This window comes from Falco cherrug, chromosome 1, assembly GCF_023634085.1.
Source record: "Falco cherrug isolate bFalChe1 chromosome 1, bFalChe1.pri, whole genome shotgun sequence".
Taxonomy (NCBI): Eukaryota; Metazoa; Chordata; class Aves; order Falconiformes; family Falconidae; genus Falco; species Falco cherrug.
In genome coordinates this window covers 21243189-21259547 of record NC_073697.1, presented here as the reverse complement: position 1 = coordinate 21259547, position 16359 = coordinate 21243189, and the positions used below count along the sequence as shown (strand labels likewise).

The 16359-nt window shown below is 36.1% G+C and overlaps 1 protein-coding gene across 1 annotated transcript in view; it reads right to left on the bottom strand.

Annotated features, from left to right (window-relative positions):
* Positions 1-16359, bottom strand: part of PRSS12 (serine protease 12) — a 45478-nt gene that overhangs the window by 13958 nt on the left and 15161 nt on the right. Inside the window, exons 5-10 of the mRNA XM_055701036.1 lie at positions 13385-13563; positions 12583-12724; positions 11404-11600; positions 8141-8282; positions 2031-2236; positions 1286-1364 (exon numbers count right to left, since the gene is read on the bottom strand). Coding sequence (XP_055557011.1) covers positions 1286-1364; positions 2031-2236; positions 8141-8282; positions 11404-11600; positions 12583-12724; positions 13385-13563 — 945 coding nt within the window. The remainder of the gene's footprint in view (positions 1-1285; positions 1365-2030; positions 2237-8140; positions 8283-11403; positions 11601-12582; positions 12725-13384; positions 13564-16359) is intronic.

Here is a 16359-nt window from a genome sequence, read left to right as displayed (position 1 = left end):
GTCGAGGAATTTACTTCCCATAAAGCATAAAACAATTTAGACTTTTTTTGTTGTTTGGGAAGATGGGATTTAGTATGTCTTTCCAAAATGGGGTAATTCAGACAGATTTGGATTTCCTGGTATGTATGTAAGTATCCAGTTCCTTTTTGAACTTCCATTAAGTTCTTTGTCTTAACGATTTCTTGTGACAATGAGCCCTTTTCTTATATTGTTCATATGTTCCTTTTCTTGATTTTGAAGCATTTCTAAGTGCAGTCTTGGATTTCCCTCACCTTTTTGTTTAATCTCTCTGTGCTTGCTTATTATGAGATCAAGTTTCTTGCTCTGGCATAATTGTGCAATACATTATTTGTCACCATTTCATTTCATTCAAGTGTCCTTCGTACACATACCCAGAGACAATAATTCCTGATCTTCTGTACAGTGCATTATTTATTATTCTCATTTGTCTTTACTGAGGTGAGTAATCCTACTTTGCTCTGTCTGACTGCATTTAAATGTTTTTCTGGGCTCCCTCTTGTTACTGTTCTTTGAAACTCCATCACTTAGGCAGTCTTTTTTGAAAGGGGTTGATCGATGCTATGCATGTACTTTGAAACAGGTTGCACAGCGACAGGTAAAGATACTATAAATGTATTTACAATGCCTTTTGTAACATTCTGTGAATATGTCTTTTTTTTGTGGTTACTCGCAACCGTTAATGAAAAAAAATCTGTGCTTCCTATCATAGCATTTAGTGGTAGTAGTAGTACTCAGTTAATCTGTTTATATTACCTAAATGTAAACATGTCATTAAAAGCTAAGAACAAAGTGTTAACAAAAAACCTGATTTTAAGACTGTGTGTCATCATTGAGGCATATTTTGTGGAGGAAAATCAGGTCTTTGGCAGTGAATTGTACACAGGCCTTTTTTTGGTGTAGGTAGCATTTAAAACCTTATACTGTATTCATAGCTCTCTTCATGTAGCACACATCCTGATATCAGGACATTCTTTGAAAAGAGGTAAAATGGCGATTTTGAAACTAAGACGTTTAACCCAATCAAGGACTGAACCCATAAGCATCTACAGATTTTCAAAGAACGCTGAAAGTATTTATCAATGAATATTTTTCAATTTCCTACCAAATTTGCTTTGAGTATATTTCTGCTTCTACTTCATGACAAGCCAAAAGAACAACAGACAACAAACCTACAATAAAATCGTAAAATAGGCAAACCGCTTACGGCAAATACATGCCTTAGAAACTTTATATTCAAAATTACTTGTCTTTACCAATTATTTACCGTAAAGAATTTTTCCCACCAATTATTCGCTTTTGTCGACGATGTAGTAACCGCAGTCCACAAACAGAAGCAAGAGAATCTAAATCAGAAAGGGATATGTAGACAGCATTAAACTCAAAATGAAAAGTAGCCAATCTTAATGAGAGTTAATTAAAAAAAACAAACCACGAAGGCTGAAGTTATTCTGTTTCCTGGTACTTCTTAACAATCAAATTTTGCTCGAGGAAAATACACTGAATCATCTCAGACTTAGAAATTCTTTTTAGCTGAGATCTTTTGACTCTGATCACAGAGCAATTTACACATTTGTGCTCTGCTCCTCAAGTGTAGTATTTTTTTTTTATAGGGTTCTTCCTTACTTCATGTAAGTGGAACCAGAGCTTTGCATACCACGTAGGTCTCAGTCCTCAACTGAAGATAACCTATACCCTGAAAAGCTGAAAGTACCTGTCTCGGTTTTTGCATTTGCACGTCCTTTGTACAACTTGAGAAACGTGGCTGACTTAAACTATGGTAGACAAATATCCTGTATAATTTGAATAGTCTTTATGATTTCTTTATGCAGGTGGCAGAGCAATAAGACCATACAGTGTAAGCATAGAGCATTTCCCAGCACTTTTGTTTCTATAATTCTTTTGATATAACTTGTTTCCTCTGCAAAGTGGGATTGTTTACGTCCGTCTCTTCCTACCATGACAGTTCCTGATCAGAACCTGTTGGTCTGCCACTCACACTGGGGCTTCACCTTTATTGCTGTTCCCAGGGGCCTTCTTGCTTAGGTGGTCACAGATCACTCCCGCATCCTCGCTGTGACGGCAGTTGTGTGTCCCAATGTCCTGCTTAATGCAGTCTGCCAAGGATCTCTCATTCCCTGTACATTTCACGTTATCCACGTGGATTGGGCCTTTGCCCTCCCCAAAATATGCCATTGTCCTTGCTCTGGCTGGACCTCTGGAAACAGAGCATATTTTTTTAATTAACATTTGGAGGCATTATTCTACATTTTACTCAAATCAAATATTTCAGAGTAGTGTAAGACATTGAGGTTTTATTCCCTGTCACTGATTCACTTGATGACAGTTTTTCTTCCCATTGCCTCTGTTACTCTGGTGTAGAGAAAAAGAAGAAAGTATAACACAATTGCTACCATTCATTAATGTTTAAAAAGTGCTTTTAGATATTCCAGTTAGAAGGCACTGTGCAAAGTATTTCACATTGTAATGGCATTACAAATACCTATAAAACAAAATATGTGAAAGCTGCTTTTCTATAATCTCTTTCATCTTCATATAAAATCAGCATCTGTGAATGCTAAAAATAATTTGTTCCAGACTGATTCCCTCAGAAAGATGGGCTAGTTAAATACAGTACACTTGCAGTGTAGTAGGAGCTATGATTTGCAGATCTATTAGTTGTTAATAGTTATTAACATATTTCATTACCATGTCATTTTAGAAGTGCACCCCACAGCTGAGTTATAAAACTGTAATGTAATTGGAGGAAGACTGAACCTAGTTCACTCTCAGCACCCACCTTCTCCTGGGAGGAATACAGCACTTGGTGCTGGTGTGGCATGTTCATACGTAGGCCTCAAGGCACTTTACAAAGAAGGTCAATATGATAATCCTATGCTTGTATAAGGATACGTATCAAGTATTTAGATGTCAGGCTCAGGACATTTTACTAGGGTTTGAAGCCCTGATCCTTATAGCTTGCACATAGTGCCATGCAGCTTTGGCAGTGACCACAGTGTCAGCTGTGTGAATGACCTCTTTTGAATTACTTTTTTCCCGAGTGAGGGGGTGGATGAACAAACGCAATGAAAAACCCAACATTAATTGTGCATGTAAGCATCTTGTTTGGTAACTTTTGTGATAGATTATTAATTTTAATTACTTTGGATAATGCTGCTTAATATATAAATAGATGTTTTGTTGTATACGGTTAAAGAGTCAGAAAGGATTATGATTGCGAGACTACCCAGCCAGCTATACAGGGAAGTGGGGCAGGAAGCCACAGCTGCCCCTAGGTGTGTCTGAACAAGTTTACGTATCAGTTAAGAGCGATTAACTGATAATTTATTGTGATAAGAATATACAGAACTCTAGATAACTAAAGTGTTGCAATATATCATAGGTTTCTATTTTAAAGGATATGTTATAGTTACATATTGTAAAGGGCAGTACTTCTATGTGTACAAAAGGGTAACTGCATGTAAAATGGAATGCTGGAGTAGAGAGAGTTTGACAATAAAAAGGTATTAGGCAAGGAAGTATTTCTCTCCCTTTACACTTCATTTTTATACCTATTGTAATACCTGCAGTGTTGGGGAAGAAAGGTGAGAATGGCATAGTTTATGTCCCTTCATTAGCTAGGGATTCTCTGTTGGAGAGGAATTTTGATTTGTCATACCATTTTCAAAGCTTCATCATACTAGAAGTGGCTGGACCGAACTCAAAAAACCCAGCCCAGAATTGCCCATATCTAATTGAAATGTGAAAGTAATACATACAAGCTTTCTCCTTTTTAAAACTAGAACATAGAAAGCCTTGCCTCTTTGAATTTTTTTACTACATATTGAAGGGTAGGTGGGCAGCTTTTCTAAGTGGGGAATGTTGGTTAGAATGCATGAATTGTAAAAAGCCAGGAAAGAGAAGCATATAAAACTTCGACAGAGATGATACCACAAGGTCAATTGTCCTACACATTTTTAATTTCCATGGCTAGCATGTATTTACCATGGATAATCCAAAGCCCTAACTGACTTTGGAACCAGTATAGGACAATCTTTGCCTAATGAGTTTAGTATGATCTAACTTGTCAGTCAGAAGCGCTAAGCCTCTTCTTGCTACAAATATTTTTCATTTGTGAATGATACTCTGACTACAAGTAACTACAAGAAGTCCAATGCTCTGATACCTGTGGGCAGCTGATGTGTCCGTGTATGCTATTGCAAAACAGTGAGACATTACAGGTGCTCGTTCCAAATTCTTGACACAGAGATACCAAAATCAGGTAAAAAACAAAGTTTCTGCTTTATGGTATTGCTCTAAAGTTCCTTGGAATATTGAAAAGTACTTTGTTGTGAATCACCACAGTATTTTTGGCCTTTCCCTAGGAAGTATTTATTGCAGTTTATTATAGATGTGTCTCTGCTGACTCTTATCAGCTACTTTAAAAGGGCACTGCCTCCACTGGCTTACCAGATAAATCTCAAAGAATACTCTGACATCTCTGAGGTCGCATGTGTAACTAACTACTTTAGGTGAAAGAGATGTAGAGACACAAAGATGGAGGAGGGAACTTGGTGTGCATGGATTGCAATCCTGCATTGATGTGGACTGAATCAAGGGAATGGACTGCAGAGACTTTTCCTACCTTATATGAAAGCGATCTATTTCTTGCTATGCATCAGTAATCTCAGTTTGCTGACAATTGCTATGAAAGGTGTGTCCATACCCGCTCTTAACACCCCACCCCCCACTATTTAAATAGAACTTCTACCGGGAAACAAATGTAAAAATCATGATTATCTAGAGCAAGGAGTGCAGCTTAAAAGAGAAAATTATTTCATTTGAGAGAGCTCTAAATGTAGAAGTGTTAAGTCTTACATGTTTGTTACATGCTGGAGTGTGCTCTTACAATTGGTTTTGGCCTGCCCTTAACAAATGTGTGTCCCCCTTAATTGGTGTTTTCCAGGCCAGCTGTTTATGCACAGGTGACTGTCAGAGAATCAACCTTTTTGCTTGTTCAGGTCTGTCCCTAGAGAGAAGGGAAGCTTCAGGTCTTAGCCCCTAGCTTTCCTCAGCCACAAGGCCATACACAGTAACATGCAGAGTTCTTTAGATGCAGCATTACTATTGTTCATAAGACTGTTAATCAGGAAATGCAGTTGATTAATATACATGGCCAACTACCCTAGAACTTTTTTTTTTTCCCCTGTAGTAGGGGTGTATTTGTTCATAGGGGGTGGCATGCATGTGCATTTTTATAAGCCTGTCCTAAATGAAAAGGGTCCAATTTTACTGGGCCGCTTAATTCACTATAATGCAAGAGCTTCTAAAACTGACCTTTGCTCTTTACTCATTCTAGCAAAATACTTCTGTATGTTAAACCCAATCACATAGTACTTCAGAAAAGGTGTGCATTCTCTTAGTGTTTACCTTGCTACAGATATACTTTGACTAGGGTGCTATTAATTATTTTTATGTTTTCATGACTGGTTTTAGCCAATTAGTAGGACTGCTTTCTAATGTTTTTTTTTATATTACATTTTTCTAACATTCATAATGGATTTGACAAACTGGCTTAATGACACCTCTGAACTTAGTGATGTTGCCAACTCAGGGATTTTCTTACTTCAGTCTCAGAATGAACCCTAGCAAATGCATGAGAATGTCCCAGAGCAGGATTTCATAAAATGAATGTACAGATAAGCATTAACAATATGAATAATATATGCAGGGAAAACAGTCCATTTTCTCAGTGTTTAACCTTTGCTTACATAAGTTTTCCTTTCAAGGCAGTGTCTTCTCCCATTTGTAATAACAAACGTGTGAAAAAAAAATTTCCCAAGGGATATAATTCCCTTGAGAAAGACTTGAGAATTATCATAGCATTGTAAAGGGAGTTGAATGACACTGTTCAGCTGTGTGATCAGTCTTAATGAAAACTGATGTCAACTTCAGTATTGGGTGCTTTCTGAATTCCTCCCAGGAAAAGGTCATAATGTGTGTATTTCTAAAGAAACAACATTCATCAACCCTCAAGCTCAGGTGCATGACCCCAGAAGCCCCAGCCTTGCTCTGGAACAGTCAAGTCACCACTGAATATAATTTGAACTGAATCAAAAAGATCTGTTCATGAACTCGAAGGCCCAGAAGCAATTCCACCTCATGTTGTATCCTATAATCCTAAACCCCTGTTCTGACATGACACAAATTGAGAATCCAGCCAACTGTCTGTCCTTGCAGAGATTTAAAAAAGGAAGGTGGGGATAAGTGGTTGAGTTTGATCATCTGAGGGAGACAGAGAGGCTGAGGATGAAGTGGACTAAACAAATTATTCAGTGGGAGATAATACAAGTCAAGTTTTGTAGTTTTGAAGCCAGTCTATTACTACTTAGAAGTATACTTTACTAAATGAATCCCAGCCCATTTTTAAAAGGCATCTATTATGTGTTCTGACATAACCTGATATTTGGTTGCACAAACTTTACATTGTTAGGTACAGCAAACGGATAACATGATTTGTATTTCTTAAGCTCAGATTTCTTTAGATATACTTAGAGAAAACATTTCACTGGTTTCTAGTTGCATTTCACTAGTGTTCTGTTTCAGCTTATATTAGCTCTGCTCTTTATATGTCTGCCCTATATTTGTTATATCTTTACTGCTCTTAGGTATCCAGAAAAAAATTGCTTGTGAGTGACATAAGCCTGATTAAGGGACATAGTTCAAAAGTGACACATATACATTGCTGTGATTTTAATTAGAGGGTGTTTTTGTCCTGTCAGGTCTGTTCATATATTAAATGGAGCTTATTCAAATTACTGTCACGCAGGCAAAAACTGTAATCCTTTGTATAACAATTTTATCAAATCTTCAAGCTATGTTGAGTCAAGCCAGATCAGTAAATGAAGGAAAAAAATGCCCATGAAACTAGGAATTCAGTAGCTGGTGTGCCTACATCTGATTCTGCAGACATCATATGCACACCTTGTGACAGTGGACACTGACCTGTTGCTGTATTTCATCACAAATTTTAACAGTTGTGTTAGAACCTATAAGGTTTTCAGAGTCATTGTTAAGGTTCACAAAAGATATATATTAACAATATGCAAAATTACACCTTTCAATGAAAACAGATCAATAGCTTTTTGAATCAATACAACCATTAACCCTGAAACTTTAGCCAAATTCTAGACAATTTCAGTAAACTGTGGTAAACCAAGTCTAGGTTCTGAATATTTGTATTTTCTTTGCTAATGTAATGAAAAAGTGATTTTAAATTCCCCAAGGTTTTTCTATGAATACTGCTACATCAAATCACTAAAGCACTACAATTTAAACTCCTTAAGTTCTTCTGTGTTGTGTAAAGATGACTCAACATAAAAATTGTTACATGAATGAAAATTGTCCCTAAGTATGGTGAAACGCAGAGCTCTCACACAAAATTAGAAACAAAACAGAGAATCTACATAGATCACAGAATATGCAATCATCTGTGGTATTCGAGATGTTAATATTAGTTTCCCTCATTTTTTCCAAATCAGAACTTTCACTCTAGCCTTATAAGTTTTTAGAAATCTGAAAACAGAAGGTGAAAGAAGTAAATTAGGAACAGGAAGAGTGGCAAAGAGCACAGAGCAGATACACTATATCAAACTATCTTCTCAGTTACATTAGTGCAACTAAGTGTAAAAAAAAAAAAGTAATTAAAAAAATGGTGTAAAATGTTTTTATCATACAGACATGTAGCACCATAAGTGACAAGTCAAATATAGTATTTAGTCAATAGCTTAGTATTTTGGAATATTTAACTTCTAAAAAACCATTTAATAACTAGCATTAACTTGCATTTCAGTTGTCAGTCAGACTGTGATATGCCTTTGAATATTAAAAAACCTTTTCCCAATTATGCCAGTTAATGAATACTGCTTTTGAAGATGTAGCCTTACTACTTCTTACATGAATAGTATAAATACACTTTTCTAAAAGAATGTCAAACAGACAAAATTTAAAAGGCATGTATAATGTTCTCAAACATATGTTGGTGATACTGGGTTGCAGAAACTTAACATTTTTAGAAACAGCAAACAGATAACTTAAGAAACAGCTTAATGAGTTTTCTTACTTGTAGCCAAGCTGTCGACAGACTACAGCTGCATCCTTATCAGACCATCCATCGTCACAAATTGTGCCCCACTGGCCATTGATAAAAATCTCTACACGTCCTTCCTTCTTATTCTCACCATCCATCAGCCTGATGGGAGGACCTGGGAATAAATTACAGCTGTCAACTCACAACACCAGAAGCAAGAACTAGTACTTTAAGTCATTTTCATCACATTCAGTATATAGGGTCAACTGATGTTTATGTTGAACAAGCCTAATACCAGCTGTTAAAGCAGTCATACTTTTCCTGGCTGGCAAAAGGAAGCAGTTTGTACAAATTACAAGAGAAATATGAAAATACTACTGTATTTTGAACTTCAGAGTTCATCTAGTTCCTTGATTTCACGTAAATATGTGGCATAGCTCAGAGTTTGACTGCATTGGGCACAGAATAACTGTCCCCCCAACAGCAGAAAACACCCAAGATTTCTTTGATACGATAACCATACAAGCTGGCCACATATTTCTTGCACAAACTTTATGGGTGAATTTAACTATATCAGATCATAAATCCATTCTCAAACTGGTTGCTACCACTCCTCTTAACCACTGCCTCAGCAAAAAAAGTCCAATATTGCGTTGAACTTCAGTTCCTACTTAAGGTTATGCATGCTGTTCTGTAGTGTATTTTGCATGGTAGCATGGCATTCAACAGCATGTTATTCTGACTAATGTGTGATTATTTTTCTAGCAATTTAAGTTCATTGCTTATTCAGATATGTTCATAATACAAAATCTCACATGGGTTAGTCAGACTTAATTAATCATGGTTCGTTCAGTGCTTGGCCTGTAGTTAAATTTTGAATCATTAGGCAAAGTATATATTTGATTCTCACTTGTGTTCATGCAGGCAATGCAAGTAGCCTTAAAACAGTTATTAATTCCTCTGAAGCGTCTTTATAATGTTTAAGTGAGAATCACCTTCTACATCTTTCAGTATGTCATATTTCATACTCCTTAATACAGTAATGAGAGTTTCTTTTTAGAGTAATTGAAAAGACTGTTCCTCATGCTTCTAGCATGTTCCTCATTTTTTCTAAATCTGTAAGGACGAGAAATTACTTAATCATGCTTTTAAATAAAGCAGTATTTTGAGACATTTGCATTTGATATTTAATTAAGGTTAATTTAGGTTATGAATAACTTTTGTATACCAAACCTTACTCTGGATCAGAGCTAGTTAAATCTGGCCTAATTTATTAATTAAGAGAGGAAAGATTTGAAAACAAAATTAAAGTCTGTTAGATTTAGATGTCATTTAAAGGATATTGTTTATACTGGAGTTTATACTGTCTGGACAGTTACATGAATTGACTTCAACTTTCTGTTTAGCTACATTGTTGTGATCTTTAAACAAATGTAGTTGTTGTAGTATATTCTATCTAATTTTTAGTGTTACTTCATGTCTGTATTTCCTCAAGTTACATAATTTACTGATTTCTCGTATTTTTCCATTGAATTCATCTTTACAGGGAGAAAAATGGCTTTTTCAAATGCTGGGAAGTAAATGGTAACAATAGAGTCTTTGTCCACTTTCCAATCAGAAATATTGTAGGAAATGTAAGATACACTGTCTTCATTTTCTTGTTGAAATGATGTGTTACTCTGGAAGAGTATGGTTTAGGCAAAAATTATAGTTATATTACCCAACTAGAGGCATGGGATATTAATGATACAGTACAGCTATTTCATTGTTATCTTGTCATCTTGTGTTTTAGAATATATATACATATATTTATGAGCACAAAATTAATACAACATTTTGGTAATGGGGGCATGTGAAAATGTTACCATATGGATGCATTTAACGGAACCAGACCTCCTTCAGCTAAGACTGTATTTTATAGGAATTTGAGCAAAGCAGCACAGATGGTTTGCATCTGTCAAGACAGCAGTCATGATTTGAATTCCTGTTATTTTTGGTCTGAGAATTTTTTTTCTCCCAAATATGATTTGACATCATCTACACATAATAAAACTGTACTGCAACATAAAACATCCATTGGATTGTGAGAGGTCAGAAGTCTGTAAAGACTATGAAGACAGAGAGAGTAGAAAAGTACATGCAGAAGTGCTGACTGTTGTAACAGGTAGCAATGTCGTGCAGTAAATCCATGCCTTAGTTTGCAGGATAGACCTTCAGTCTCTGTTTTCCAGAGAACATCAGGCACCCAGGCGTACAAATCTATTACATTTCAGTAGAAGCTGTGAATCCTAACTCCAGTAGTTATAAATCTAATTTCAAAATTGACTAAAATATACTTGGGTGAACTAAAGAATATCAGCAACAATTTTGTAAAAGGCTACTTAGTGACAAGCTACAAATTTTGTATGTAACAGATTTTTTTAAATTAAACTGTTTTTCAGATATGCTGAACAACCCGTGTTACCCTGTATTTTTTACTGTACGTATCTGAGAGGCAGAATTCTTGTTTAATTATCCACATGTGGATTTAGGAACCTTTAGCATTCATTTGTATGTATTTTGTTCTACAATGCCACTACGTAAGTAGTATTTTTCTCTCATTTGTTTTCTTATCTTTTTTTTGGTTTTTGGTTTTGGGTGTTTCTTTTCATTCAAGCGTGTAGGCTTTTTGGCATTGGAGCTGTCTGTTTGATCTATGTTTGTAGTATCATCCTGTCCCGGTCAGCAAGTGGGGCCTGTTCACCCAGGCACAATACAAATGATAGGCAATAGTAATACAGAAATAATTTCATGCTTCTCACCCTTCCTTCTTGCTATCTCTGAACTTTTATTTTTCTGTAGTTCTTTTTTTTGATTATCTGCATGTAAGGCCATAGGAGGATATACTATTGATATATATTCCTCAGTGCTCGGGTACATCTCCAGCTTTTGATAGCATGAGACAGTTACTTAGAACATGGAGAGTGCTGAGTGAAATGAGGTACGCCATTAGGAAGTGCTGAATAGATCTAAAATCTGGTGAAGATTGAGAGAACAGGATCTCTGGAATCTGACTTTGTTACCTTACAAATTTATGTTGATCTTTAATGTTCTGGCTATTTACGTTCCTTTAAAAAAAGCTTGATTGCTTCCTATGATCTTCAGGAGAAAAGTGAGCTTTTTTCCCCTTCCTGTACCTTCTTTGCACACATCTGCCAAATACTAAGTTTTTTAGCATCCTTAAGTATACTGTACTTTGCTCAGATCTGCACTCACTGCAATACTCATACTGTGACTTTACCAAAGAGATGCCTTACCAAGGGAGAGTTTATGGCTGTCGTTATCTGGATGGCAGACGAGTCTGACATCCTCCTGATGGTTGCAGTCATGCTTTCCCCACTCTCTCCTTGAGCACTGCAGAAGGTTTGTCTCCTTCCCTGAGCAGCTGACATCATCCAACCAGATGGGCCCAGAGCTTCCTCCCAGGTAGCTCTCAGGTGCACTTTTCCCGTACCTGCAAGACACATATGTGTACATAATGGTTTGGGCCACAGTGATCAAAGGGCATTTTGTGATACTTAAGCACTAGAAAGGAAATAAATTATTTCTGAAGAAATAAAGGTTTCTCATGTAGTAACAGTAAACAAGTGTTGAAACCATGACAGAGCAAGTAGTTAGCTTAAAATTCAATGACAGCACGATATGCTGCTGCTTCGGTCATTTTTTTTAAAGGAATTACCGTTAACATTAATACAAACTTTAGAATGTAATACCTCTGATTAAGGCCTCCCTTCAATCAAGCATATGGCACTCTCACTGAGACTTAAAGCATACTCTTAGAATTATATATACATTTAAATGTCATAGTCTGGGGGGAAATGAGACAAAATTATTTTTTGAATGTGAGCTGTTATAATCTGAAGCCAAGACAACAATCACCTAGTGATGAGAGTGTATCTTTGTAGCCACAGTCAGTAGGAAAAGTAGTGAAGAGTGAATGCATGAAACTAATGGGACTTTCTTCTAAAATACGCTTTTCAATACATAACAGTGTTCCAGGGCCAGGCTGTGGGTTTCTCTCAGCTAGATCCAGAAGGAATTAAACCTTGAAAAGGTCTGTGATTTTTAATAACTGTTCAACAAGCAAAGATTTTGAAGACTCAAACTTTTATAGGCGAAATAGAATACAACAAATCAATTTTTCTCTTAGTGTATGCATTGATCTCAGTTAGCTAAAAAGCTGATCGGAAGGAACTTGGTGAATAAAGGCTGCTGAATCACAACCGCAGTTGAAGCTTTTTATTCTGTGTAAACTGAGGCTATAAATATCTCTTCAAGACTGAAGGAAGCAGGTTTTAATGGGCTTTAACTCAGTAGTTTCTATGAAGCACTCAGCTAATATTAAAAAAACAGGCTCTTGAATAATATAGGATTCATGTAAATGATTTTCATCATTGTCAAGTCAGAGAGTCATATATAATACCAGGTCATCTTACTTAAATCCCAGCTGGCGGCAAACCACCTGTGTATTCAGCTCTGTCCACCCATCATCGCAGATTGTGCCCCACTGCCCAGTGTAATAGACCTCCAGGCGTCCCTCGTGGCTGCCTTTCCCACTTGTTAGCCTTAATGCACCATCTGTGTCATTAACAAGGAAGAAAAACAAAACCAAGAATCAGTTTTTCTTATTTCAGGTCCAATTAATGTTCTAAAGCAAAATTAATAACATTGCATTTACCACATCTGATCAGACCATTAGACTACTAAAAATCTAGTGTGGATCACTAGTTGTCATTTCATGAGAAGATGAAAGAAATGCTGTGACGCACCCCGTCACCTGTGCAGTGCTGCATAATGCAATTGCTTAATTGCAGAAGGAACAGCACAAGATACTGATCCCCCAAGCTTTACATGCCAAGTCCACAGGAGTGGGCTCTGATGATATGATTTCACTGTATATATACCTTATCTTTTTCTTTGTATAATCTCTCATTTCGCACTGCTTTTATGGTGAAATGCTTAGTGCCATCGATAGATGTGACACACAGTTAAGGTATGCCCCCCATAGTAAACAGCAGTTAGCATGTTACTGAGGAACCAAGGCTCTGTGTTGAATAATGAGATTTTCTGTACCTGTAAAATTTCCATAGCCAACAGCTGGTTCATTTTGATACTGCCAGAGAACACTTTATTACAGTGGGGGTTTTGTGCATCTGCACATTTTAAAAATTCTCTTTATAGAGCTGTGACCTCTGCATTTGTTAAGTTTTCGTGTGTAATTATTGGTAATTTAATTACCTGTGAGAGGTGTGCAGGACACGCCAGCATCTTCTTTGTGGCCGCAGTTGTGTTCTCGCCAGGAGCTTTTTGGACACTGTTCTATCGACAGTTCGTTTCCTGTGCACTGTACTTCATCCAGCAGCACAGGGCCTGAACCTTCTCCAAAGTAAGCCTGGCTCCACGCCTTGGCAACACCCCTGTGGAAATGTAACAAACACCCTGTCAAGAACAAGCAAGCTGAGAGCCTCTGGAATCAGTGGGAAGAGCTAAAATGTTGCATATCCACCTTCTAGGATAGCAGATGGGACTGCCTAAACAGCCTAGCGGACAGTGTAGGCTGCCTTATGTCATGTAGCGTGATGCGGTTCTACAGGCAACTCCAGTCTCAGCTGAGCCTATGGAGTGACTTAAACATGCATTTCCACAGTTTGAACATATTTAGAACATTACATTCTATTATTCCGTATTTATGAGATTTTCCTTTTCTGCCCCTTTTGATTTCTAAGCATAATTTTCCTAGCCAAAATTATAGATGTACAGCTTGGGTATGACAATTCTAATTTTAATTTTCATTTAATGTTTATATGTAGTAAAAAATAATTCAATACATATTTCTACAGTGGCTTTCATCTGTTTTCCTCAAAGCACATTAATCAAATCTCAGATACCCAGATGAGGCAGATAAAAGTCATTGTTCCCCATTTAGTCATGTAAAAACCCTGGCAAAGAGATCTTAAGTGACTTGACAACATCATACCACCTATCAGTGGTAGAACTAAGAAGAGAAAGCAGACCAATAACTGGCCTTGTGTGTTATAGTCTTTATGTCAGCATGGAGGATTTTGAGCACAAAAACCTATGAAAACTGAAAACACTCCATTGTTTCAGCACTTCAGAAATTCTGCAGTGTTTAACACTCAATCTATCAGGATTTTTCCAATTCTATTTAAGATACAATTTCTTATATATGTAAATGTTTTTCATGGTTTGGTTTCTTTCCACTCAATTATTTCTCTGTTCGTATATCCAGTCGTTTTTTTCTAGGAGTGTTCTCAATATCTGTCTTCTTTTTCAACTCGTAAGATTGAAATTACTAGCTAAATTTTTCACTATAATGAATTACTTATCTAAAGGATTAGTTTAAATTAAATAACATGCAGTTTGGGTGCGGGGCTCTAAACTAATTTTTCATTTGCTTTAAAGAGAGTTTTCCGCTACCAGCCATATGCTGTCATGTAACACCTAACAGGAATGGTATGTTCAGCTTACACTGAAAACATGACAGGTCTTGACTATTTTGTTTCGAGATGTAGTCATTCACACTCTTAACAGGTTTTTGTGACTGCGTGTCAAAATAGTACATTGCTGTGATTATTATTTTTTTTTAATGTAAGTTGCAGTAGCTCATGTTTTTAAGGCACAGACTCATTAATCCATGTATGGAATTAGCTAGATTTGGATTTCATTTCTAGTGCTTTGTATAACTATGTAACAATCTCTGTTCTCCCTTTTTTTTTTTAAAGGAAAACAATATTAAAGTTACAATTAGAAATCATACAAATTCTTGATAAACATTAAAGGGGTACGGGAAAAATAACAGTTAGAGACAAAAATTAAATTAAGATCCGGAAATAGTTCTATAAAAAGGAAGGATGTGGAAATTTGTGGTAGACACTGTGTAGGTGGTAGTGTTCAGTAAATAAAATCGCACACAAGAAAGGTAAATTAATCTGGTTTGCATTTTCATTTTGTTTTAAATCGGTTTGGTTTTAATATTTTCAAGCTAATGTGCTTCATTAATCTTGAAAATGCACTGTTAATTTTCAGACTGTTTCACTGATGACCAGATGGCTTCTTCAGGTGGTGGAGAACATGGAAAATATCAAAAAGCAGGTCTGTCTTACTCAGCAGGGAGAAAAGTTAACCATCTGTAATTGCTTCAAAGAAGCAGGTAAGCAAACCAACAGTACCCTCACTCAGCAAGCAACATTTTAGCTAAACACGTAACTTCAGTCTGAAGTTAGTACTTTATTTTTGAGAGAAATTTTTATTTAGACATTACCTTTTCTTCAAAATTACCTTCCTAATTCCAAATACCATATTAACATATATCTTGTTCTCATATTTTTCCTTTAGCAATGCCAAGAAGAATTTTAATAGATTGGTAATGATATTTTTCCCTGAAATTTGCAAACATTTCCTGATTGCCTTTACTATTCTTTCATTTAGTTTGTTAAGTAACCATGGATTTTTCTATGTAGCGTTAGTTTACTGAAAACCTGTATTTTGCAGTACTGGTAATGGGGAAAAGTCCCAAGTACTCCACCTCTTACATTTCATAAAGAGCTGCTTTTCGAACTGGTTGAAATTGTGAATGACTATATAGTAAACTAAGAAAATATAATCCATAGGATACACTAAGGGTAATACTTATTTCAAATCTAGATGTCCCATTTATATTTAAGCATCTTAAAAAAAAAACCACCTTGGTTTTCCTGTGTATTTTTCTGATGTACCAAGATGGGCTTAGTGAGTTCTCAAGCACTTCAGGCTATTTTTGCAGAATTTAATAAATATGGACTGAAGACCCTACTTTCAGGAAACCTATTTTTATCAATATTACCCTAAATATATTATAGGCTTATTACAGAAAGCCTGGTGTATTGGTAATTTTAAGGATGACTGTATTTTGGAACATTTATAAGTATAAGATAAATAATTTTATTTAGTAGTATTTCCATATGTACAAAATTTGCACAAAACCAAAATTCTTGTACATAGCTTCCATTTCTTGTATTTTTTTTAATTCTGATGCTGGTGCACATACATAGAAAATGTTAGAAAAAATATCCTTATTCATTAAGAAGCTGGCTGAAGTCAAAGAGAAAATGCTTGACCACTCTGAATGTTGAAAGCAAATTATACTATAATCTAGTAAGATTCTCTGGAGTTCCAATAAAGCTGAGATAACACATCCCATTACTAACACAAGG